This window comes from Phacochoerus africanus, chromosome 14 (assembly GCF_016906955.1).
Source record: "Phacochoerus africanus isolate WHEZ1 chromosome 14, ROS_Pafr_v1, whole genome shotgun sequence".
Classification (NCBI taxonomy): Eukaryota; Metazoa; Chordata; class Mammalia; order Artiodactyla; family Suidae; genus Phacochoerus; species Phacochoerus africanus.
Genome location: NC_062557.1, coordinates 43,878,966 through 43,905,753, shown reverse-complemented (window position 1 = coordinate 43,905,753; position 26,788 = coordinate 43,878,966). Strand labels below are relative to the sequence as shown.

The following is a 26,788-nucleotide window of genomic DNA, read 5'->3' as shown; positions in this document are numbered from 1 at the left end:
GGAGGATATTAGCCTCCTTGAGCGTCCATCCTGGACAGCCCAGTGCCCTCAGCATCTAAGCTGCACAGCCGAGCACTGCTTAGAGAGCTGGAGTCAGCACACAACCCCTCGGGGACAGCCCCCTGGCTTCGGAGCTGGGAGGATGCGGGTCTGCATTTCTTGCTGTGAAGTTTTTATCCATGGGTCCGTGAGTCAGGTCACCTCTCAGAGCCTCAGTGCTCTGCTACAACATGCAAACCATGAGACTTTCATTACAGGGTTGTCATAAGGTTGGGTAAAGTGCTGTGCACACGACAAGAGCACAGATCCTCCATGCAGTCACTGTTTGAGTGCCTACTGTGTACCCAGGGAATATAAGAGTAAATGTGACAGAGCCATCCTACCCTCATGGCACTTAGGCTACACTGAAGGGCGGCCCCCCTTCCCTTATTGTGGGAGTGAGGCAGACAAGGGCTGGGTCCTGAGGCTCGCCCCCTTGCCCACTAGCAAGGTGAATCCTGCATAAACAACGGCATGGGGAGAGCCTACCTTTGGGATCTGATGATTCTGGGTTCATATCCCAGCCCTGCTCCTTACTCCCTGGTGACTAAGGCTCATTTTCCTTCTCTGAACTGCAGATTCCTCCTCTGCAGATTAGAGATAATAGTAGCTCCCTCAAAGAGCTGGTGACAGGATTCCACGGGGGCTTCTGTGAAGCAGAGACACATGGCCGGGACGCCTCCTTCCTCTGGGCCCCGTGCCAGCCTTGCATTGCACAGAGCTGGCCCCAGACGCTGGCAGGAGGGAGGACCTTCAAACCCAGGTAATCCTCAGCTCTTACCTTGGCCTGTTTCCCGCCCCCTCCCTGCTGCATCTTTGCCTTGCCCCCGGGGTGTGCTCATCTGCAGTGAAATGGGCACGAACATAGGGGCACACAGGCGGGAGTCGCCTGGAACCTGGTGCCGACCTGGGTCTTCAACCTGGGCCGAGCCTGAGCTCTGCCCCTTATGAGCTGAGTGACAAGGTTGCTCAGTTCTTTCTGTGTCTCTGTTTCCTTACTTGTGAAATCAGTGTAATGGTACCTTGGCAGAGGGCAGCTGGAGGACGAACTGAAATGAGGAATGGGAAAGCTCGGGCCGGTATGGTTACTGAGCAGGCGCTCCATCTGAGGCAGCTGCAATTACTCTTCTCGTGGAGGATTGTTACGACTGGAGGGTGGGGAAGAAAAGGACTCCGGGACAGGCTCCAGGTGCAGGGGCCTTGCTCCCCCAGGGCTGCGTCCTGGCTCTGCCCCTCGCAGCAGGTGGCACAATGGAGGGCAGGCAAAGGGGGCCTCCAGCCTGGGAAGTAGAACTCCAGCGTTTTAGCCTTGCCACCACCTGACTGTGTGATCTCGCACAAGTCATGCGACTTGGCTGAGCCTCAATTTCCCACCTATAAAATGGGGCTAATAGTAATAATATTAAGTATAATTAATAATCCTAACAGCCTGTTGTGTGGATTAAACAATCGATACATATAAGAACCTTGTTGAGTAAGTGTTCTCTCTGACCACTGTTTCTGTAGAAAGAGCTTCAAAGTTGCCGATTCCCACTGGCCAGCTGGACTGAGGCATCTTCACAACTTGGCATGGGGACAGATTGACTTTATTTGATGGAAAATCAGTACCAGGATGATGAGGCTGAGAAATGCCAGTGCTGGTTGTTATCGGCGTGGTGCCCGTGATGTGCTGATAAGGAAGAGAGGAGGGTGTTTCTCTACAGCAGCTCAGAAGCTCTGTCCCCAGGGAGAGCCACCTGTCCCCCCCGTCTGCGCTTCAGGGTGCTCTTTGATTTCTCCTCGGCAGCGTTCACCTGCCACATCCATCGTCAACAGAAGGCCAGGAATGCGGCCTGTTGGGTGAGCAGGGCCAAGGGTAAGGCAGGCCCAGAAAGCACAGGACAAGCAGAAAAGGAAATCCATGACAACCTGCAGGATGGGAGCCAGCCCTGGACACTGCAGACTAGAGCCCTGGGGTAAGCATCAGGTCCCACTGTTTGGCCCAGCTCAGAGACTGCCTGCTGTGTGACAACGGGGAATCTCTGTGTGTCACAATTCTTACCGCTATCTCTCTCTGTGTGTGTGTGTGTGTGTGTGTGTGTGTGTGTTCAGGGCTGCACCCACGGCACATGGAAGTTCCCAGGCTGGGGGTCGAATCAGAGCTGTAGCTGCTGGCCTATACCACAGCCACAGCAACGCCAGATCCATGCCTTGTCTGCAACTACACTGCAGCTCGTGGCAATGCCAGATCCTTAACCCACCGAGCAAGGTCAGGTATTGAATCCGTGTCCTCATGGATCCTAGTCAGGTTCGTTACCGCTGAGCCACTACAGGAACTCCCCTTATCTCTATCTTTATTTCTCTCTTTGCTTTTGGTAATTAAGAGAGTATTGGGGGGAGTTCCCCTGTGACACAGTGAGTTAAGGATCTGGCATTGTCACCGCAGTGGCACAGGTGGCTGCTGTGGTGTGGGTTCAGCCCCTAGCCCAGGGAATTTCCATATGCACAGGCACAGCCAAAAAAAAAAAAATCTATATATATATATATATATATATATATATATAGATAGATAGATAGATAGATAGACAGACAGACAGATAGATAGATAGATAGATAGATAGACAGACAGACAGATAGATAGATAGATAGATAGATAGACAGACAGATAGATAGGTAGATAGATAGTGAAGATCAGGCTGGCAACCTGAGCAGAATGCCAAGGAATAGGAAAAGGAAATAAATGGTTACAGAGCCCTGACTCCAGGGGCCCTTGATTGGCACCACTCATCATTCGTTCTGATTCATTCATCAGTCATTCAGCTTGTATTTCCCCAGTGCCTACTCTGTGCCAATCATTAGGTATTGGGGATATTGGGTGGTGGGGACAGAATGGTCTCTCACCCCCGGGGGCTCCTGATTTAGTGGGGACAGTCAGGAGACTTGGATTACTGCCTGGCTTTGCCACAGGCTCATCTGAGACTCTAGGGGCCTCGATTTCCACACCTTTTGTGGCGGGGAATCAAAGGAGGCAGTGGAGGGAAGTTGGCAACAGGATAATGAGGCCATGGAGACACTGGCCACTGCATTTGGGAGAGGTCCTCTTCATCAGGGTGGAAGCATCTAAGAGAGTAAGCGACCCCAGGCACCAGCCTCAAGAGAAGGGCAACGTACACACGTCCTGGGATTTCGCTGCCCACACAGCTGAAGTCCAACGGTCACATGTTTCATAGATTAAATAACTGAAGCAAAACCCATCAGGCATTCTGATGCCAAATAGATGGGATCTAGAGGATCCCTGAAGGACCCTGGTAGTACCCATATCACAGGATTGTTGGAGGAGTTAATACATGTATTTGCTGCAGATATAGCTAGAATATGTGGAAGCAGTTACAGGGAACAGGGGCAGAGTGGGGCAAACTCCTAATCATCCCTCAAAACCCTGCCCTGGTGTCCTCTCTGCTGTGAACCTTACCTGAGCAATGAATGCCCTCTCAGCTTCTTCAGCCATGCCTTCCCTCCATCACTGCATGTTTCACTCCATGCTATAATTAGCCATTCTTTTCTCTAAGTTTTGTCCTCCCTGAGCCCAAGGACTCTATCTTTCCCCAAGCAGTATTAGTTTCCTGAACTGAACTGTCTAGAGCCTAAAAGAAGAATGGTTGGGGGAGCTTCCATCTGCCTCAGTGGTTAACGAACCCGACTAGTATCCACGAGGGTGCTGGTTTGATCCCTGGCCTTGCTCAGTGGGTTAAGGACCTGGTGTTACCATGAGCTGTGGTGTAGGTCACAGACGAGGCTCGGATCCAGTGTTGCTGTGGCTGTGGCTGTGGTGGGCAGCTGCAGCTCTGATTAGACCCCTTGCCTGGGAACCTCCATGTGCCACAGGTGCGGCCCTAAAAAAAAAAAAAAAAGAAGAAGAAGAATGGCTTTGATATGTTGAAACTCATCATAGTCTACTCCTATTTTTCATTCATTCATTCTTTCATTCCCTCAAAGAGATCTTTGACTGCCTATTCATGACTTTACTCAGTTTTTTCTATCTCAGACAAATTCAATTGATTACAATTCTGCATTTAATTTGGGAAATGCAGGAATGAAATGAATGGATTGTGACAGCAGTGTGTTGGGATGGTGAGATCAGGGGTGGGCTTTTTTCCCTTCATTTTCTACTCTTTGCTAGTAGAGTTGTTACTTTATTTTCATAATGGAACAACTCATATCCCATAAGAATATATGGAATTATAAGGAAGTATAAAGAAATTAAAATGTAATTTCTGTTAAAAGAAAGGATTGTTCCCCCTGTAGAAAATAATTCTTCCAGCAGTTCTACCATAGCTTACTTAAAGCTAAAGTGTGAGACCTTAGTGACACCAACATCTGAGAGGTCTCTCTGTTGCTTCCCCTCCCTTCCCGAAACCTCAGGGTGAATATTTCAGGGACCTATTTGGAACACTGGCATGGCCCAGCATCACTGGCCTTCTGTAACCTGGGCCTTTTCTTGTGTGTTCCATGCTGTCAATATTCCTCAACTTATCCTGGACTTCTGCCACAAACTGTAAAACTGAGAGGCAGGACAGGAATTAACCTGAGTGCTCCCTGCTGAGGGAAAAAAAAAAAAAAACCCCAGAAGCTGAAGGTAAGGCAGCATGGCTGAGCTAAATAAAACCTGACTCCACGATGACTCCTTTATTGGACTCACTGCCCTGCTGATGAGCCTTGGACCCCAGACCAGGAAGAGGTGGGTTTGCTGAGTGTGTACTGCACGGAGTGATGTAACAGCAGGATCCAGTCACCCACAGGCCATGAGTCCAAGTCATAAATTAGCTAACTGTATACTGGACCAGGGACACTCCCTTCGGGAAAAAAAAAGAGAGAGAGAGAGAGAGACGTTTATGCAAAAACGTCCCCCTGGATGGCATGGGATGGATATAAATACTTCTTAGCTGCCAGTGTAATCATAACTTTGCAGTGAGTTAGAGACTGAGGCTCTCTGGCCCCAGGGCACTGCTTGTTTGAAACCTCTCGGCCACCCTTGGTGAGGGGACCTGGCAGCTACAGACGGTTCCAAAGTTCTTGAGTTGCTGATCCCCCCCAGTTTGCTTGTCCGCACCCTGCAGAGGCAGCGAGGCCAGCTGCAAGGTGAGTTGTCTTCACTTCTGGGGACGCTGCTGTGTTGAGAGGGTTTGGCTTCTTCCTGTTTGGGAAGGCTCGAAAACCATGGGACTTTTCTGCCTACAGAGATAAACTGGTGGAAAATCTAAAAAAACACCAACATGAGGTTTGGCCGTTTGAATAGCGCATCTTGTTCAGATTTTTTTTTTCTTTTTTTTTTTCCTGCAAAGTTAGCTGCGGTTGCTGCATTTTGAGGAAAACCTTTTTGGAGAGTGGGGAGTAATCTGCTAAGAATTCTTTTTGAATGTTAATGATACTGTTCAGCCCTTATAACACGAACTTTTCCCTTCCCGAATACATTGCGCCAAGGTGAATATTCTCGGGAGTTGCCATTGTGGCTTAGCGGGTTAAGTACCTGATGTTGTCTCTGTGAGGATGGGGGTTCCCCGGGGGTTAAAGATCCGGTGTTGCTGAAAGCTGCAGTGTAGGGTGCAGATAGAGCTCGGATCCGGCGTTGCCCCACGCGGCTGCGTCATAGGTCGCAGCTACAGCTCTGATTCCCTGGCCTGGGCATTTCCATATGCCACAGGTGTGGCCTTGCGAAGAAAAGAGAAAAAAAAAAGGTGAATGTTCTTAAGCCCATTTTATGGATGCAGAAATGAATGATTAAATAACTTGACCCAGAGCATATAACGAGTAAAACCAGGATTCGAACCCAGACTGGGGGCCCTAAGATTCTTACACAGGCCACATCACCGCACTGACTCCAGGTGCAAAGGCGTTTCCCACTGAAGAGGTTATGCTGGGGGGCGAGTCCAGACCAGTCCTGGGCCTCCACTTGGGGCTTCTTTTTCGGTCTTTCTTAAAGGAGGTGATCTCAAATACTGAGAATTGAGCACATTTTTTCCACAAATAATGATCCCTCCCCCACAGTAAAGATGGAGTCAATGATAGCAGTGACGACAGCTGCCCTAAGAGGAAGGCAGCTATGACTTGCCTGCTTTCCCCAGAGAAGGGTGCAAAGTGACAGTTGCTAATTAGAGCTGCTGGAAGCATCCTGGAGGGCCTGGCAGAGGCGCCAGTATTTCAATGACCAGCAGGCCTCTCCCTACCTTGCCTCGGGTCAGCAATGAAGCTCACCAGGTCAGATGGGCCAGCAGGTCCCAAGCAGGAGGCTCACAGGGGGTGTGCTCTGTGCTCCTTGAGTTACGGGTCCAGCGTTTTCCCTTTAGATGGTTATGTGGCTTTGTAGGCTCACAGTCCGTAGGATCCTCACATGCACCTTCCAAATAGGAACAGAGGTTAGAAAGCACCGAAGAAGTAGCTGTGCAAGACGCCTGTTAGCTTCGGTAAACTAACCACACTGAGAAGACCCAGTTCTATAAACTCGTCCTCAGCCTCCCATCACAGTCTCCTTCTCCTTCCTCAGCCCGACGAGAAGAACCTCCGAGTTTAAATCCAGATAAGTAACGTGCTTTGCAACACTGCAGAGATGGCCTGTCCCTGGAAATTTCTTTTCAAGGCCAAATCCAGCAGGTTTGACCTGACTGAGGAAAAGGACATCAACAACAACCTGGAAAAGTTGCGCCAGGCTTCATCCAGGTAAGCGCTTCCCTGCGGCCCCCGCCTGCTGGTCTTTCTGGGCTTGCCTGCTCCTGGCTTCTCGCAGGAGGTCTGCTCTCGCCAGATGCTTCTGGGCTGTCCCTATTGGAATGTGATGCAGCCACTGTTTACTGGGCATCTCACTGCCTAACACTGCATGGAGAAGGAAGGGCCATGGCACAGTCCTGGGGGGAGAAGATGAAAAGGGGGTGCAGATACAGGAGAATGCGAGGCAGTAGAGCCCAATGGCTAGAACTGGCACAGCAGCCCGGCCAACATCCCTTCCCATTCTCCAGTGTGTGAGCCTCACCGGTGGTCTGATATTTTGTTTGTTTGCTTGTTTGTTTCGTACTGTCTTCCATCATGTTCCCACCCAAGAGATTGGACATAGTTCCCTGTGCTGTATAGTGGGGCCCTATTGCTTATCCATTCTAAATGTAACAGTTGGCATCCATGAACCCCAAACTCCCCATCCATCCCACTGCCTTTCCCCTCCCCCCAGGCAACCACAAGTTTGCTCTCCATGGCAGTGATCTGTTTCTGTTTTGTAGGTAGGATCATTTGCACCATGTTTTAGATTCCACATACAAGTGATATCATATGGAATCTGTCTTTCTCCTTCTGACTTACTTCACTTAGTATGAAAACTCTAGTTTTATCCATGTTGCTGCAAATGGCATTATTTTGTCCTTTTTTATGGCCGAGTAGTCTTCCATAGTATATATGTACCACATCTTCTTAATCCACTCATCTGTTGATGGACATTTAGGTTGCTTCCATGTCTTGGCTACTGTGAATAGTGCTGCCATGAACATAGGGGTGCATGTATCTCTTCGAATGAATGTTTTATCCAGACAGATACCCAGGAGTGGGATGGCTGGATCCTATAGTAGTTCTACATTTAGTTTTCTGAGGCACGTCCATACCGTTTTCCGCATATTTTGAATATCAACCTGGTGATGCGCACTGGGGCATTAGAGAAGCCGTCCGGAGCCCTGTGCTGGGCTGCACTCGCTGGCTCTGGGCTGTCCCCCACCGGCGGTGTGACCTAGGTCAGGTGAACTTCTCTGAGCCTCAGCTCTCATCTGCAGTATGGGGAACACACACAACCGGTCCTGCCTTTTAAGGATGAAATGAGAGTGCGCGTGCAGGGCAGTGAGCAATGTGCCCACACGTGGCAGCCCGCAGCAAATGTGAAGGTTATTATACCTCACTGGGCCCTTGCTCTAGGCCAGGGCTACCCAGGGCACTTCCTCTACTGCCCTGGGGTTCTGTGAAGTACAAGCTATTGTCTCATTTTCCAGTTAAAGGGATAGAAACTATGTAAGAGCGGAGTGACCGCTCCCAGGGTCCCCTGACCACTAATTACAGAGTTGGAATTTGAACGCCACCCTCCACCCCCTTGCCTTTTGTAGGAGAAGCAAGCCTGAGGCAGAACCGAGAGAATGAGAGGGGCAGTCAGTGGACAGGATCCCACAGCCGGGAGAGCTCACCGCCGCGAACTTGAGGCTGAGGCTTACTCCAGCGGATAGCACGAAAGCCCCACCCGAACCAAAGCCCCAGGCCACACAGGGCGGCCACACAGCCCCCCATCCGCACAGCCCCAGGGGAGCCTTTCCCCTGGACTATAGCAGGCAGGGCACCCCCCGGGTGGGTAGCTGGGCACCCCAGGGAAGCGGTGCCAGTAAGAGCAATAGCAGGTGGCTTTACAGCTTAATAGCTTTGTGACCTTTGGCAAGTCCTCATCTGTAAGAAGGGAGTAGGGAGCCCTGTTCCGTGGGGTCGTGCTGAGAATGAAATGAGTTTTCACAGGTAAACACAGTGAGTCAGCGCTCAGTCAGCGGCATGTGTTGCATTGTGATCGCCGTTGGCAGTAGGACAGTAGGACGAGGCTGAGCAACATGGGTCCCCTCTGAGAGCGTCAAGGGAATGAGCCGCTCAGTGTGCACTTGGAAGAATGGAGAGGACGCAGGGAGGTGAAGAGAGGCGTCGAAGACACTCCGGGGAGGGGGCAGGGTGGGCAGACTCAGAGACAGAAGCAAGTGGGACTGTGCTCAGGCCAGGAGGCGAGGGCGGGGTGGGAGTGGGGGGCTAGGATAGGAGAGGCCAGGCCAGAGCAGGGGCCTTGAATGCCGAGCCCCAGGGTTTGGACTTGCTCTGCTTGGCAGCAGGAGCCATTGTAGATTCTCGAGCAAGATCCCCCAGATATAGTGTGTTGGCTCAACTGGAGGAGGGAACATTTGAAGCCAGGAGGTCTGGACTGTGGTGGCCCGAGTGGCCTAGAGCTGAGAACCCAGGGTTGGATCGCTTCTAGACGACCTCCTGGTGCTCTGGATGCAAATGCTGCAGACTGACAGCAGCTTCATCATCCTCCTGGGGTCTTGGGGGCGGGAGGGGGGGGGGGAGCCTGATCACCGGGAATCTGCTTTGACTCTTCTTGGTCACCCCTTCCTTCTCTTCACCTCATGGCTGCAGCCCCTGCCAGCCTCCCCCGACTGCAGCCCCACACTGGCTCTGACCTCCCTCACTCCGGCTCGACTTCTAGCGAGTCTTGCTCCTGCTCTAGAGTCTGCAGGGGCTCCCCACTGTCTGTCACCATGCTGAGGCTTGACTGCAGGGTTCTGTATGAGCACCCCTCCCAGAGGGACGGTCCACCCCACCTGCTCAGCCAGGCCTCCCTCAGTTTCCCAGCATCTGTACAGAGCACATTCCCTCCTTGATGCATCCAGACCCAGTCCATCCCCTGTCTTTCAAGATCATCCTGAATCCCCCTCCTCCGCTAGCCCTTGCAGTGTGGCCTACAGCCCGTATCCCTCAATCCCAGACCCTCTAATGGCACAGACTTGGGGTTTTGGACCATTCAGGAGACCTGAGCTGTCGAGTGGGCTGAAGTGACCCGAGGCAAGGTAGGGAGGAAGCCTGCTGGTCACTGAAATATTGGTGCCTCTGCCTGGCCCTCCAGGATGCTTCCAGCAGTTCTAATTAGCACTTGACCTATCCATCTTTTGAAGCAGAGCTGGGCTGGGCTGTTAGAAGAGCTCAAATCAGTTATGTGAAATGATCGAGAGAAAACCTCATATTAAGTCATTTCACCCTCCCAGCCATCGATGAGGAAGGAACTTTCGTTATCCTCCTCCTGGAACGATGGGGACTCTGAAGGCTAGAAAGTGTGAGTCTTTCTTCCGATGGCATGGTTAGCAAGTGACAGAGCCAGGAGTCAAACCTGGGCCTTCCGGCTCCTGATCACGACACTGGCCGGCCTGCTTTGGGAAGCGGGCATGTTCCAGTCCATTAACAATGATTTGCTGAGGGCTAGTCCTCTGGCACTGTGCTGGGGGGTCGGGGGATGTCAGCGAAGCCCGTCTGTTTATCCGTTAAGCAAATAGTAAATCGAGCCACTTATTAATTGCAAACAGGGTAGCTAAAAAGAACAGCTAATGTTGATTAAGTCTTTATTACTGTATCGGTAACGAGGCCGGAGCTAATATTAGCCTCATTGTATATGGTTGAGTGACTTACTCAAGGTCGGCATCTGGAAAGGGTAGAGCTGAGGTTTGAACCTAGTCCAAACTTAAACCTCCACACTATACAGGCTCTCCCTGAGCGCCTGCCGTGTGCTGGGCTGGGAAAGGGAGAGAGAAAAGCCAACCAGTTCCTGATGTCAGGAAGGAAACCTTCCTTACTGGTTTGGGGCAGAGCACGTAAAAATTGGGGTGTTAAAGAGCTTTATAAATTGGGGTGGGGTGGGATGGGACAGAGAAGTAGGAAGTTACAGGAGAGTTCAGGGGCACTGGGACCTATTCTGGGGACACTGCAGGGGGCCTGACCTGGCTGTAGTTGGGGGTGGGGGAGGGCTTTTGGGGGCACCTACAGAGAGGGGGGGTAGGATGTTACCAGAAGAGGAAGCAGCAGTACAAAGGGGATTTTATCCTGAAAGTAGTAGGAGCCAATTACTAGCTTTCAATTTTGAAAAGTAATTTAAAAACCCATTTGGGTGTCATAAGACTAAAAACAGTATATGCGCCTAATGGTTCTATATTTTACGTAAACAAATGATTAGGAGGTGAACATGGAATGTGTGTCTAGGTTTTAGAGAGGAAGGCAAATGTTGGGAACATCTAGCTGAAGATGAGTGGAATTTGGGACAAAGTCAAGCTGGATGACAGTTGGCTCACAAATGTATACCCTCTTTCAATCCACGTTAATTCGGGTTTAGGATTAAACATGCTGGAGTATGTGCAGGAGAGCTCCCTGTACTTTGGGGTCAAGGGCTGCTGCTTTGTCCCTGTCTGGACCCTAGGAGTTATCCTGCTCCCAGTGTAAGAAGCAAGGTACAGGTGGAGAAGGTCCCTGGCCGGGTGCCTTCCAGGTAATAAGGATCAGGAGACTGGAAGGGACCTGAGGGGCTCCTGGTCCAAATGCCCAACTCAGTCTCCCATTAAAAATCACTCCCGCCAACTATGAGCTTTTGGGACCTTCTTTCCTGTAATTGAACTGAACATGCAGGAAAGAAATAGCAGCCCCGTAAAGTGAGAGAGCTCGGGCTGTGGTCCTGGGGCTGCTGTGTGGTCTTAAGCAAAATCCTGAAGTTCTCTGGACCCCTGGCTTCCTTCTGGATCAAGTGGAGATAACAATATAGAATTGCCTTCTTGATTGGATCTAATAAGGGGCAGATGAAATGACAAGAAAGTTTACTGTGTAAACTAAAGCACTGTACAATGGGGGTTATTATTCTGATCATTACTGTCACTTCATGGGGGGATAGCACACTCAAGGCCGGCAATACCGGCCGCGGGGTCTCAGCCCAGAGAAAGCCCGGTGGCGTTCAGAAGGCAGACTTCCCCGCGGACGCCACCGCGGGGACGGAGGCGCGGGCGAGGGCGTCAGGTGGCCGCCTGCGGAGTGGACACACTGGCCCGGGTCCAGGCTCGAGGGGAAGCCGAGTCGGGGCCGCTTCTCCTGCTCGCTCCGCCCCGGGGCGGGGGCTGCGGGGTCCCGCGGCGATAAAGGGGTTCGCGTAGCGAGGAGCCTGGCGCCCTCGGAGCTGCGCCCGCGCCGGGGCTATGCGCGAGGGGCTGGGCGCGGCGTGCGAGGCCGCCTGGCCCCGGCTCTGCCGGCTCCTCCGCAGGATCCTCCGGCCGCAGCCCGCCTGCGGCCCCCGCCGAGCCAGGTACTCCGCCGGGCGGGGGTCCGCCCTGGGAGGGAGGCGGGCGGCGCGGCGCCGGGACCCGGCCGGGGACCCGGCTCGGGACCCGGCTTGAGCTCTGGCGCGGCACTGACTCTCTCTGAGCCTAGGTTCTCCGGAAAAATAGAAGGATTGGAGTATTCGCTCTGTAGGATTCCGATGAGGATTTACTTAGAGGGTTTTCCTCGTTTAGAACGCAGAAGAGGTTGCAACTCAGTAGCCACAAAGAGGCAGAGAAGCCCAATAAATACCCCTGAGAGGCGACTGCGAGGGCTGGAGTAGGAATTGTGGTTGTTTCCGCACTTGGCAGCTCTCTAGATTTTACAGCACTGGGGCTGCAACACCCTTTAGGAAAGAGGGTTGAGAAAGCAAAGTGGCTCTCGTTTGACAAATAAGGTTCATTTCCCAGAGCGCCTCTGGCTGCCCACCCTTGGTGTCTGGAGAGGTGGGCACATGTGGAAGAGGGGCGCCCGCAGGGGAATCAGCCCCCAAAGGAGCCACAGACTGTCCCTCAAGCGCTTGTGGACAGCCCTGGGTCTAAACAGGAGCCACACTGCAGCTCTCCTCTTGAGGGCAGATGCTTAAGGGTCCTTGTGAAGTATACCAAGCAGGACGGCGCACAGCTGTGAGTTTAGCCAAATTCACCTGTCTGGATGGACGAGGCAATAATTTGGCAATAAGTGTTCAGATCCTTCATATGCTCACCTGGCTTCTGGGCACCCGTACCTCCCAGAAGCTAACCCTCCCCAAATCCACTCTGCATAACTTTGTATATTCATTTTCCAAATTTAAAAAATTTCCCAATTATGAGTGGAATTCATGGTCGCAGAAAAAAGTTGGAAAATGCAGACAATTATAAAGAAAAATTCAAATAATCTGTGACTTTATCAACAATTATAAAGAAAAATTCAAATAATCTGTGACTTTATCAGTTAATGCTAGTCACTGTTAGCACTTACTAGTGTTTCCCCTAGATATTTTTCTATGCTTGTGTACAAACACACACACACACACACACACACACACACACACACACACACAGGGTCAGCATCAGATCATGTATACAGTTTGAGGCATTGTTTGTAATAGTGGAGAAACTGGACACAACCTAAATACCTCGCCGTAGGTGGTGGGGCCAGGCTCACTATGGTCCATCTGTACAGTGGATTTGTAGGTAACTTTTTAATATCTGGGGGCGATAGTTATGCAAAATGAAAGGACATTGTCTCTCTATCTAAAAGTTACTGTGGACCAGTAAGCTTCTCAAATTCTCCAGTTCTCCAGCCAGAAGTAAATGAGAGGAAACAATAAACAGGGTGGAGCTTAGGGGCCAGGGCAGGTGGTAAAAGCTTGAGAAGAGCAGGAAAGCATTGCCTCCCTGAGGACCCCAGCCTCAAAGCATCTTCCCATTTAAGCGGCCCCATGAGGACCAGTCGGCCATGGCTTCCCTCTTCCGAAGGTCCAGACTAACCTGTGTTGGCTTTCTTCTGGCAGCAGGGGGGCGGTGGCGAGGGCACAGACCAGACCAGACCAGTGGGGTGATGTTAGCCGGCCACACGGAGGGCACTTTATAGGGCTGCTGAATCACTTGATTCAGACAGAAGTTGCTTTCTGACACATCCTTATGTTCTCTTAAAGGGGTACTATCTCTTTATAGCTTTAAATCACGTGACTCTATGATGCATGTAGTTAATTATATAATGCTAATATAAATGGTCCTTACTTTTTCCAATAATAAAAGCAGCACGTGATCATTTGTCATTTTCCAGCGTCACTAGTGTATATAAGGTGGAAAAATGAGAGATCTCTGTAGTACTTTCTAAATGCCTCTCCCCTTGGATGTGTGCACATCCCAGAAAATACTGCAGAGAACATGGGACACAAGAAGCTTTCGAACTGAGATGTCCCAGAGTGTGATTTGCCCCAGAAGAAGGCATGTGTGGGATGTGACATGGGAGGGGCGCTCACACATCTTCAGATCTCTGTAGCAGTTGCAAACCTAAAACCCCAAACCAGAGCCAGTGGTTTCTGAGTCACTTCAGACTAGTAGGGCTTTTTCCTCTTCAACGGATAGGCTAAACGCTTTTACGTCTGTTGTTTGAGAACAAATATAACCAATCTAGTTTTTAAAAAGCATCTGTATCTTCTAGAAAGAGTGAGGTATTTATGGATGACATGATGCCTCAGATTTGCATTTAAGTAGTGTTGAAACAAGCTTGGCCAAGGGTTGATCATTGTTTAACTGGGTTGAATCTGGGTGAAGGGCCCAGAGGGCTTTATCACAGTCTTCTCTCTAATTGTGTATGTTTAAAATTTTCCATAATAAAAATTTAGAATAAATAAACAAACCAAGATAAATCAAGGGCTCTAATAAAAAAGCGTCAGTCCCAAAGGGAGTGGGTGAAGAGCAGTACGGCTGGCCTGGGAGGGCAAGGTTGGAAGAGCCTTTCTCTGCCAGCCCAGCCCGGGACCATTTGCACTTGGCTTTTGAGAGGGGCAGAGCTTCTGTGGCTCGCTCTTTGGGCCATTAGCTTTGGCTCAGCTCCCCTCCTAGACTTTGTGGCTTTGCAGGGGGCAGGTGAGGGAGGAAGAGGCGGAGGGAGGGTGGTGATGCCACAGAGGCTGGAACTGCCACCTCCTCCCCCACCACGTTGACTGGCAGCCACCCCCCACCCCCGGACCTCAGTTCCTCACTCTTGTCAAATGGGCTGGCAGAGGAGCCTCAGCTCCCTCTCTGCCCTCAGAAACTCCATCTCATGATAGCTATTTCCTTTTGCAGTCCAGTAACACAGGATGACCCCAAATGTCCCAGCTGCAGCAGGCACCAGAATGAGTGCTCCCAGCCCCTGGCGGAGACAGCAAAGGTCAGTGAGTCCTTCGGGGCTGGGAAGCCCCTTCCTCCTTCCCCCCCCCGGGCAGATGTAGGCCGAACAGCTGGGGGCTGGGCAGTGAGTGGAGACCCAGGGGGCACAGGTGGGGGTGAGGAAGAGCTTTGGGACAGCAGGGCGGGTGACCCTCGTGTGTGGGCATCGGGGTGACTCGCCTGTGTGGGCTGGCAGGCCCGGCTGAGAGCAGGCCACTCGTGGAGCCAGAAACAGAACACTCAGAAATAATCCGGGACTCCGCAGCTGAGCTTCGGGCCCCAGCCCCTGCCTCTGGCCCCCAGTTCCACCTTCCCTAGGTGTTTGGGACCTCAGTGTCCAAGAGGTGGGCAGAGACTGGGTTCAGATTCCTATATAGCTCCATGGAAGGCAGCAATACCTTCTTCCCTGTCCCGATTGCTGTTCTCAAGAGTCCTGGCTGTCACTGCCAAGCCTCATCCCTGCTGTTGCAGTTCCCCTTGGGGAGCATTTGGCAGGGTAGTGGGTGAGGAGAGAAGCCTGGCCAGTGGCCCAGGCACCTGGAGCTCTCAGCAGGCACTGGCCCAGGTGGCCAGGCTGCCAGGAAGGGAGGAGGCACGTGGTCCGACACCCTGACCTGGGTTCCCACCCACAGCTACCCTCCCCCCGCCCTCCACCTCCAAGCTCAGGCAGGGCCTGGGGCCTGGGAGAGACCTGTGGAGTCCTGGGGTTGGAGGCATTTGGAAACCCTTGGTTTTTCCTTCTTCATAGAAGTCTCCAGACTCCTTGGTCAAGCTAGATGTGCTCCCACCGGCCTGCCCACGGCACGTGAGGATCAAAAACTGGGGCAGCGGGATGACTTTCCAAGACACACTTCACCGCGAGGCCAAAGTGGTGAGAAGTGTGGGGCTCTGGGGAGAACCACCTTTGTTCCAAGCCAGCGAAACCATCAGGGCCCTTAACAGATCGAACAGGTGTCCCCCTGGACAGCAAGTCATCTGCTTGGGCAGAGGGTGCTGGGAACAGAGACTCTTGCTTCTCACACATTACAGTAGGCAGTAAATGGTGCAAACTCTCTGTGAACCCCTTGGCGGGTGACGGATAATCTAGAAGGTGAGATAAACGACTGCAGGGACGAATTAATTCTCTCCCTCAGAGAGACAGATTTCAGCATTGCATCAGGGAGAACTTGCTAATAGGACTGCCCAGAGCTGGGCTGAACTACATCAGGAGGTAGTGAGCTCCCTGGCACTAGAAGGATTCAAGTGCTATTTGATAGGGAAATTGGAGAGAGTTCAAACATTCAGTGAGTAGTTGGACTAAGTGTCCTTGAAGGCTCCTCCTTATCTTCTAAGTTTCCGTTCTAACTTTAGAATGCTTTCTATGATTCTAAAGTGAGAAAAAATGAAAAATTTCAAGACCACAAAAGCAGAATCATTTTTCACACTTAACAGAAATTACTACTGTTAACTTTTGCCCATACTTCCTTCCCGTCTCTTCTCTGTGGTATCCCCTGACTTTGGGATTTGCACTTTCCCACTTCTTTTTCGCCGAACAACACAAGTTTGTCCCCAGGAATTGTATCAGCCTCTTTAAATGAGAAGGTCGCTGAGCTGTTACCAGGGATTGACTGCTGACTTTGCTCTGGGGCTGGGGCTGGTTGGGGGGCAGGGCCAGAGACGGAGCCCGGGGCGGTGGGAGCAGCCCCAGCTCACATCCCATGGGGTTCAGCCAGTAGAAGACAGGGGATGTGGGTGGGGGGAAAGCCTGGTGGTCCCCAAGGAGGAGGTGGTACAGGGGTGGAGAGGGGTGCCAGGGATCTGGAGCAGCCAGAAGGGAAGGAGGTGGCCAGGTGAGCTGCTCTTGGAGGAGGATGGCCATTGACACCTGTGCGGAGGGGCCAAGCAGCCAGCCTCACCACCAGCTCTCTCTCTTTTCAGGATCTTGCTTGCAAGTCCACGTCTTGCCTAGGAGCCATCATGAACCCAAAAAGTTTGACCGTAGGACCCAGGGACAAGCCTACCCCACCAGACGAGCTTCTACCTCAAGCTATTGAATTTGTCAACCTGTATTACAGCTCCTTCAAAGAGTAAGGCCCGCCTCCCGCAGCATCGCTGCCTCCTCTTCCCCTGAGCCCTCCTGTCTCCTGCCGTTTCCCTCTGACTCCAGACCCCTCCCCTTCCCAGATGTGCACTGAGCCCAGGCCTAAAGCATGGTTTTTCAAGGAAAAGACCCTGGATGGGTTCTCAAAACCGTTAGACAAAGAGGCATGGTGACAGTGGTTGACAGCGTCCCTCAGGAGTCTAAGCGTTTGAGCCCTGACTCCACCAGTGACTGGTCCTCTATCCTCGGGAAATCCGTTTACCTTCTCTGTGCCGCCCTTTCCTCATGGGTCAAAGTGGGGTGATCATAAAACCCACTCATAACATTATTGTGAGGATCAAATAAGTTTGGAACAGTGTCCTGGCACAAAGCAATGAACTGATGTGCAAAACCTTTTATTATAAAATATTTGTGATAGAAAGGGCCGTCAGGACCACTTCGCCAAGCCCTCCACCTCCAGCTGTGAGCAGGGCAGCCCAGTGGCAGCTGGAGTTCATTTCCCAGCTTAGAATTCAGGCCCCCAACTCGGAGAGAGCTCTTGGCACTGTACTCCATGGGGTTCTCTATTTCCGAGTTTCATAAAATATATGGCTATTAATTTAGGTCCGTTTATGTCTTTAAAATAAAAAGGCTCGAGGGGCTGTGAGACAGGGTTTCCGAGGGAATGGATTTGCTGTTTTATGGGCTGGGAGGGGAGTGTGGCTTTTATGGTGCAGCCTCACAGGGCGCGTCCCTGCGTCCCTGCGAGAAGTGAGCCATAGGAGGACCCTTGGAAGGGACCTTGGGCCTATGAAAGAGGCCCTTGTCTTCTGGGGCCGGCAATCCTCCACCCTGGCTGCACAAGTGTCGCCATCAGGACCTCGCAAGATACTGACCCCAGGGTCCCCTAGGATCTCGGGAAGTAGGGAGGGGACAAACATCCATGCTCTTTAAAGCTCCCCGGGCTATTCTAACGCACAGCCAGACCGAGAACGCCTTTGGGGGCTGCTGCTGTGTGTGCTGCGTAAACAGAGCCTCTGCAGCAGCGCTCTGTCACCAGGAGGTCCGAGATCCTTGGGCTTTCATCTCCGTTGTTGACCAATGAGCCTTTCGGGGGTCCAGGAATTTTCTTTTCCTTTCTTTTTTTAAATTTAGGGCCATATCAGTGGCATATGGAGGTTCCCAGGCTAGGGGTCAAATTGGAGCTGCACCTGCTGGCCTACACCACAGCCGCAGCAACGCCAGATCTGAGCTGCATCTGCGACCTGCACCACAGCTCATGGCAATGCCAGATCCTTAACCCACTGAGCGGGGCCAGGGATCAAACCTGCAACCCTGTGGATATGAGTCCGGTTCGTTTCTGCTGAGCCACAAAGGGAACTCCCAGGAATTTCCCTGATGGGCTTCACCGGGCTCTGCATCGCCGCTGACATTTACCCCGAGCACTAAGTCTGTGCCGGGCCCTGCCCTATACCTAGTCTTCCCACAATTCTGTGCGACCGGTACCTTGACTGTCTTCCCCATTTTACAGACAAGGAAACCAAAGGCTCTGGAAGAGATGGAACTGGCCCAGAGTCACATGTTCTGAAGTCCCAGAGAAGGGATTTGAGCCCAGGCCGTTTAGGTCAGAGCCCCTGCTTTTCACCTCAATGTTCCAGCATCCAGTTCTTTGACCTTGAAGGTTCTGACTCCATGGCTGGACCTGGGGGGTCCTGCTGGTGTCTGGAAGGCAAGCGGGTGCTTGTCACCCTGGGGAAGCTGCTGGATTCTTCTTGGTGGCTGTTCAAACCCACTGGCTTCTCACAGAGGGAAGTTCCATGTCTCACAGTCGCAAGTCCACACCTTGGCCCCTCAGAGGTCCTGGGGGTGTGAGTGACAAATGACAGCCCACCCCCACAGTTACACGAGCCGGTAAAGGCATGCAGACTGGGCCGGTTCCGCCCTTCGTGAGTGAAGGATTGTACAGTTAGAAAATGAAACTTGTTGAATGCTCTGTTCAAAGCCAGTTCATTAATGCCGAGAGCCACGCCCTCTTTTTCAGACTAGGCATCATAGAATTTTCAGTGCCTCATAAATATAACTACCTAAAAACACTGGTAAAATTTAAAACTCTAAAGGAATTGGGTGAAAACGTAAGCTAATCCTTTCTTGCGTAGTCACCTGTTAACGTGGACGTGCTTTGGATGCTCTAGCTGCGGTCTCGTGCTCTCTGCTGTTCTTGCGCTCGGAGGCAGAGCGGGGCCTATCGCTCCAAGCTTTGTTTGGGGAGGAAGGGCTTCCGGCGGCGCCGGGGGCAGCCTCAGCCTCACCCAGCAGGTCCTTAGGCGGGAGCGCCCTTGAAGATAAAGAGTGCCGAGTGTTGTGTCTTGGAACTTTTTTCTCTAGTCAGGGAAGAGTAGTCAAGACTGTCTTCTCTACAGAAAGGCCATTTCGTTCTGAGTTCTCCGCTCTCCTTAATCAGGAGTTCATTCCTTAAATAGTTTTGTTTGTTGCTGTTTCACGTCTTTGGTGTTGATTAAAGATCTCAAGGTTGCGGGTATGGTACGTGTGTGTCTCTGTGTGTCTGTGTCTGTGTTTCCAAACCTTTCTGCCTGTAGGATCGTTTTGAAGCCAGGGAGGGCAGCAGAGAAACCGGTTTGGAAATCTCATACGGGATAGCTGGCAGAGCCTGAGAAAGCTCACTGTAGGGAGCCTGGGATGTGGGACACGCTGTGAAGGGCTCCTCCCTGCACAGGCCCTGGGGCCCTGCAGGCCGAGTCCTGAGAGCCCGGCCTGTCTGGGCCTGACCGGGGGAAGCATGGGTGGGCCCCTGACATCTCCGGGCTTGGAGCAGCCCCCTAGGGTGGAAGGTAAAAGGTTAAGAGCCTGGGCTTGGCATCAAGACACCCTGACTCTTAGTCCTAAGTTTGTTCTTGGCCACGCTTACGTCCTTGGGCCGGTACTTAACCTTCTGGATACACCAGATGGTAAAAGGGACACACAAACGCCTCCCTCACAGCCTCAGTGGGACCCCGTTGGAGGGTGGCTTTGCCCAGCACCCAGCTCGTTGTGAGCACTCAGTGCACAGCAGCTGCTGCGGGAGGTATGGCTCATCCCTTGAGCAAGGGCGGGGGTGGACGGGCGCTCCCCTGGCCAAGAGGCGGGACCTGGCTGTGGCTTGAAGGACGCTGCTCTGGGTCTGAGAAGCGCTGCACTCCTTGCTGAGACGAATACGATTAGCAAAAGGAGCCTGGAAACAAGGGTGTGGGTGGGATCAGCTGTGCAGCTTGCAGGACCCAGTGTGAAAATTAAAAACATGGGCTTGATCAGGATGGAGGATAATGTGAGAAAAAGAGTGTGTGTGTGTGTGTGTGTGTGTGTGTATACATATACATATGTATGTATAACTAGGTCACTTTGCTGTACAGCAGAAATTGGCAGGCCATTGTAAATCAACTATAATTAAAAAAATTTAAAAATTAAAAAGAAAAAAGCCCCGTGGGCTTCCAGTTCAAAAATGACTCAGACTTTGAGTCTGCGACAGCAGTGCAGAGCTCAGGGCCTTGGTCCCACTCCCACGGAGCTGGCCCTGGTGGGTACAGTCTCCCTGAGAGACATCTTGCCCTCTGGGTGTCCTAGTTCAGTTCCTGCTTCTGTGGATTGAGTCAGTCCCCATTTAAGGCCATCTCATTGTTGATCTTCCTGATGTCTTCCTGTCCCCCAGGGCAAAAAATAGAGGAACATCTGGCCAGGGTGGAAGCGGTGACAAAGGAGATAGAAACAACAGGAACCTACCAGCTGACGGGAGATGAGCTCATCTTTGCCACCAAGCAGGCCTGGCGCAACGCCCCGCGCTGCATCGGGAGGATCCAGTGGTCCAACCTGCAGGTGGACTTCCTTAGACGGCAGGAGGGGAAGCGGGGAGGCGGGCGGGGCCCCTGCTGATGGCTCCCAGCGACCCAGCGGCGCTGTGCCCGGGGCTCCCGGGGTCCTCTCCCCACACCCCTGGCCATGAGATGGGGGGGGTCACAGCCACATACTCCCATTGCCCTGGAGTCTGGAATCCCATCTCAGCACCAGGATTTCTAGTTGGTCTTTCTCTCGTGTGTTAAATGGGGGAGACCCAACGCCACCATGAAACCAGCGGACCTTGCGATTCTTATTGCCGAGTCCCTGGTTGTTTACCTCGACTGAATTCTCAGCTTTCAGAAAACATTTTCTTTATCCTAGCCTCCTTGGCCATTTTTACATTTATTGCTGGATAGTGTTGAAAATCTGTGGACAGATACATAGATGAGACATACCAGTGCAGCCGGCTCTGGCTATGCTAAAGTGTGCTGGAGGCCGTGTATAAAATGCCTGAAGCAGCTGGGCTCTGGGGATCCTGATTCATGGGCATGAAGATCAGGTTTGCTTGGGGTTTGGGTTTGTTTTTTTTGTTTTTTTTTTTAATCTTTTTGCCTTTTCTAGTGCCGCTCCTGCGGCATATGGAGATTCCCAGGCTAGGGGTCCAATCAGAGCTGTAGCACCGGCCTACGCCAGAGCCACAGCAACGCGGGATCCGAGCCATGTCTGTGACCCACACCACAGCTCACGGCAATGCCAGATCCTTAACCCACTGAGCAAGGGGCAGGGATCAAACCCGCAACCTCATGGTTCCTAGTCGGATTTGTTAACCACTGCACCACGACGGGAACTCCAGATTTTTTTTTTTTTTCACTTTGCCACCTCTATTTTTTTTTAAACTTTTTTTCATTTTTTAAAGTTTTACTGAAATATAGTTGAGTTACAATGTTGTGATAATTCTGCTGTATAGCAGAGTGACTTCGTTATGCATATACACATATCCATTCTTTTTCAGATTCTTTTCCCACATAGATTCTCGCGGAGTATTGGGTCTAGTTCCCCATGCCATACAGCAGGTCCCATTCCATATACCAGAGTGTGCATAGGCCAGTCCCAAGGGCTTTGGGTTGTGATAGGGTCTTCCAAGTGGGGATGCCTGGGCCCCCCTAGGAGAGCAGGAGAAAGATGAAGGGGCAGAGAGGAGGCTGCCCTCCTTGGTGGGGTGCCTGAGCTTCAGGGGTTTGAACCACTCCCTCAGTCTTAGCTTCTGATCGGCCCCGAGGCTTCTGAACTCACAGTCCTTGACAGGCATGGTCTGGGCGGGGTGCTGCCTGCAGGTCTTCGACGCCCGGAGCTGTTCCACGGCCCAGGAAATGTTCGAGCACATCTGCAGGCACCTGCGTTATGCCACCAACAATGGCAACATCAGGTGGGTGTGCCTTTCCTGGGGCTACAAGGCTACGCCTGGGCCCGCCCTGCCCCCTGAGTCTTAGCCAAAAGATGCCTGTGGGTTTAGGGGAGGCATCTCTGCTCCAGGAGAAACCAGGGAGAAAGAAAGGAGACAGACGCTCTGAAGAAGCCCTTGTAGGGAGCCGGCCTCCGTGAGCCTAGTACCTCATCAGCGGCCCCTTTCCTGGGCTTCCTTCTGACTTGGACCCGTTTGGAGGGGATGGGGGGATCTTTAAGAAGCGCTTGATTCACTGTTCAAGGTTAGGGCTCCCCACTTTGGGGAGGGCATGAGACGCTGGTTTTGCAGCAGATGGTTCTGGGGTGGGGGTGGGGGTGTTTTTTCTTAGAGGTGGGGGAGTCACTGCTTATCAGTACCCCCTCACCTTACCTTTCCCCTCCCCCAGCCAAGGAGGTCAAGGCAGCTCATTGGGTCGTACATTCATTTGTCTGTTTGGCAAACACTGCGTGCCCGCCCGATGGGGGCTCAACACAGAGCTAGGTTGGGGGTGGGATGGGGTGGTGCACTAGTGACTGAGACCCTAAAATGCTGCTCCAGCCCACAATGAACCTATGCTTTGCACTAGACAAGCACCCAGCTAACCTGGACGGCAAGGAGAGCAATATGGTGCCACCAGGGAAAGAGCTGGGGCAGCTAACGCCACCAGGGGGTGCCCTGGAGGGCTGGTCCCTGTGCTGTCTGGAAGGAAGGGTCTGAGCAGGGGGGAGAAGAAGGAAGGAGAGGGTGTGTCAGGAAGTGGGCAGGTTATAGAGACGGGTGAGAGCTTGGCGTGTCTCAGAGCTGCAGGGGTTTGGTTCACTTAGCTCAGGGGCAGGGAGCTTGGGGGTGGGAAGACAGAGGGGAAAGGGGTCCTGGGGGATGGCCGGAAGCCCCCACCCAAGCCAGGCGGTAAACAGCACTGTCCTTGTCTTGGGGAAGGTCGGCCATCACCGTGTTCCCCCAGCGGAGCGATGGGAAGCACGACTTCCGGGTCTGGAACGCTCAGCTCATCCGGTATGCCGGCTACCAGATGCCTGATGGCACCATCAGAGGGGACCCAGCCAGCGTGGAGTTCACGCAGGTATCAGGTCCAGCCATGGTGGGTGAGAGTGGAGCCCAGAGGGGTCAAGGGACCTGGGTCTCCAGACTCACTGGGCCTGCCTTACCCCCAGCTGTGTATCGACCTGGGCTGGAAACCCAAGTACGGCCGCTTCGACGTGGTGCCTCTGGTCCTGCAGGCTGATGGCCGCGACCCTGAGCTCTTTGAAATCCCTCCTGACCTCGTGCTGGAGGTGCCCATGGAACACCCCAAGTAAGCAGGCGGCGGGTGCGGTGCGGGGGTGTGAGTTCCCAGGCATGTCCCCTCCTGAGGTCTTAGGACTCTCCCTGTACCTTCCCCAAAGCCCAGCCAGCAGCTGGGGACAGCCAGCAGGACTGGCTTTCAAGGCCCAACTTGTCACACTTGTACAGCAACTCTGCCCTTGCATCTCAGCCTCAGACTTATAAGGAGATGCTGATGGTGACAGGGAGGCAGAGGCTTAGACAGACAGGGCCCTAGGAGCTTGGGAGGCAGTGACCTTGGGAGAGGAACCCTTGAAAGGCTCTGAGATTCTCACACTGAGCAGCCCAGGCCTCTTTGACCTTCCTGCCAATTCTCTTAGCTGTCCCTCTCCTGAATGGGTGACAGGATAGGGACATGGTACTTTAAGAGCTCATCTGGTCCAGCCCCTGCTCCAGGCAGCTCTAATAATTAGAAAAACACCTCCATACATTGAGACTCATTGTGTAGCAGGCATTAGGGTGGGCTCTGTTCGTCCCTTGACTCTGTTGAACTTAGTCCTACCTCAGGGCTTTTGCACTTGCTGTTCCCTCTGCCCGACATGCTCTCTTCTCAGAATTTTGCAGGGTTCATTTCTTGTTAGTGAGGTATCTCCCAAATGTTACCCAGTGTGAGAAGCCTCTTCAGAACACCCAGTCTAGAGTAGGCACCCTCACCCTCTATCACCTTATTTTGATTTTTCTATTTATTTGTTTACCTATTTATAGTCTGTAAGTTCCCTGAGAATTAGGGATCTTGCCTTTCTTGTTCACCAGTTCAAGGTGCTGTAGCACCTAGCAGGGTGCCTGGCTCATAGAAGGTGCTCCATCATACATATTTCTGGAATGAATAAATATACAAATGAATTGATACTATTATCTTCACAATAATCTCATGAGCTTGATGCTTCAATCTCTATTTTGCTGGCAGGGATGCTGAGGCTCAGAGAGGCTAAATAACATCCCAAGTTCACACAGCTGGTAGAGGATAAGGCAGAACTTGAATCCAGGCTTCCTCACACTAGAGCTGCTGTGCTGTGTTGGGTTCCCAGCATTTAGCACAGGGCCTGTCACATATTTGAGGCTTAATAGATGTGCATGAATGAATGCATAATTAATGGCATAATAATTACCAAATGCATAATTAATGGTAATAACATATGGTATGCCAATTCACCTCTCCCGGCAGGATGAACGCAGAGATCAGCATCTGGAAAGGAGTTTTCTTGGTTGACTTGTTTTCTGAAGCTTTTGGGGGGGCTGGGGTGAGGGTGGGCCAAAGTGAAGGCCCCATTGCCACCTGCTTGGCCTCCCTGCCAGATACGAGTGGTTCCAGGAGCTGGAGCTGAAGTGGTACGCCCTGCCAGCCGTGGCCAACATGCTGCTCGAGGTGGGCGGCCTTGAGTTCCCAGGGTGCCCCTTCAATGGCTGGTACATGGGCACGGAGATCGGGGTCCGGGACTTCTGCGACATCCAGCGCTACAACATCCTGGAGGTAACAGGACCGTCTGGCTGGGCCGGCTGGAGGTGTGGGCCTTTGGGTGGGGTCCCAAGGACCGACTCTCCCCCATTTCTCTGCCTCTGCAGGAAGTGGGCAGAAGGATGGGGCTGGAAACACACAAGCTGGCCTCCCTCTGGAAAGACCGCGCTGTCGTGGAGATCAATGTCGCCGTGCTCCACAGTTTCCAGGCATGTCTGCTGTTTGTGGGTCTGAAGATCATCTGGTTAGAAGGCCATCTGATCTAGCTTGTGCCTCATTGAGGGGACGGGGGGCCCAGGGCAGCTCTGAGACGGGACAGGAAGAGCCCCCTGGGGCCGGCCCAGCTCGGGAAGGCCCCACGGCTGTGACCCACACATCCTGACTCCTGGGGGCTCCCAGCATCAGCTCTGACATTGGCAGGATACGGATATGTCTGATCCTCGGCTGTCTCCTGACCCTTGCTGATCACATCCCTCTGCTGCTTGAGAGTCTCCAGGGCTTCCTCATGACCCTCCTTCAGGGTCAGCTTCAAACCGCTTGGCCTCATTTCCTCATCTGTAAAACAGAGATGATCACGGGCCTTCCCTCTCTAGGTTGCTGTAAGAATTAAATGAAAATGCATGTAACAGTTACTGTACTGCCCGGCCCAGAGTGGACACTCAGTAAGCATTGGTTTTGTTCTTCTTCTTATTTATCACTGTTACCGTCATTCTCATAGCCATCATCCTCAACTCCTGGGCCTAAAACTGGTCTGATACCCAGGCTGCTGTGTGTGCATCCATGAAATTTTAGAGGCTCCATCAGCTGGAGCCTCTCCTGCCTTCTGGCCTTGACCTGCAGTGTCCTTCTCCAGGAGTGCCCATCAGCTGCCTAACTTGTACCCGTTCCTCAAAACTCACTTCCTCTTAGAAGCTGTCTCTAAAATCCCCATTTCAGAGTTCCCGTCCTGGCTCAGTGGTAATGAACCTGACTACTATCCACGAAGACGCAGGTTCGATCCTTGGCCTCGCTCAGTGGGTTAAGGATCTGGTGAGCTGTGGTGTAGGTCAGAGACACGGCTCAGATCCCGTATTGCTGTGGCCGTGGTGTAGGCTGGCAGCTGTAGCTCCGACCTGACTCCTAGCCTGGGAACTTCCATATGCTGCAGGTGCAGCACTAAAAAGACGAATTAAAATAAAATCCCCATCTCTCCTCCAGGCCCTGAGCTAAGCTGTCCCTCTGCCCTCTGTTAGCACTTCCACTGCCTCGGGAAACGTCTGACCGCTGCCTGCCCTGGTTAGGATATGATATAATGTAGAGAAGGGGCCACATCTTTCACCTCTGTTATGCCCGTGCCTCATGCAATGCCGAGTAAATAGAAATAATAATAGCTGCTAACATTTTTATTGGCCACACCCGCGGCATGTGGAAGTTCTGGGGCCAGGGATGGAACTCAAGCCACAGCTGCAGCCTGCGTCACAGCTGCAATGACACCAGTTCCTTAACCCACTGCACTGCAAGGAAACTTCCAATAGCTGCTAACATTTATTGAGCACGTGTTATGCTTTACTGGTGTTAATTTATTGCATCCTTTTAACACCCTCATGATGTAGGAACTATTATCCTCCCCATTTTACAAATGAGGAAAATGAGGTTAAGCAACTAATAGCTCAAGGTCACATGGCTAACAAGAGGCCAAAGTTTGAACCGCTGCCTGAAACCAGTGACTGCAGCCAGACAATGGGGCTGCCCTTGTTGGGTCACTCCGGGTAGGCTCAGGCCCTTTGGCCTCTGCTTTTATTATGTGGCTGGACAGCCATATCCTGGGGGAGGTGACTCCTGGAACTGTACCAACAAGTGACAGAAATGCACTGTGGTTTGATTCATCAGCATCCGAGAGC

General features: G+C 52.3%; 1 protein-coding gene across 1 annotated transcript in view; it reads left to right on the top strand.

Moving 5' to 3' along the window:
* The first annotated feature begins 587 nt into the window (after window positions 1-587).
* NOS2 (nitric oxide synthase 2) overlaps window positions 588-26,788 on the top strand; it is a 44,702-nt gene continuing 18,501 nt past the window's right edge. The window contains 12 exon segments of the mRNA XM_047757208.1: window positions 588-802; window positions 1,546-1,994; window positions 6,560-6,732; window positions 14,697-14,781; window positions 15,529-15,651; window positions 16,698-16,851; window positions 20,543-20,706; window positions 22,002-22,093; window positions 23,051-23,192; window positions 23,284-23,423; window positions 24,749-24,923; window positions 25,016-25,117. Of these exon segments, the coding sequence (XP_047613164.1) occupies window positions 6,623-6,732; window positions 14,697-14,781; window positions 15,529-15,651; window positions 16,698-16,851; window positions 20,543-20,706; window positions 22,002-22,093; window positions 23,051-23,192; window positions 23,284-23,423; window positions 24,749-24,923; window positions 25,016-25,117 (1,287 nt within the window). The 5' untranslated portion in view covers window positions 588-802; window positions 1,546-1,994; window positions 6,560-6,622.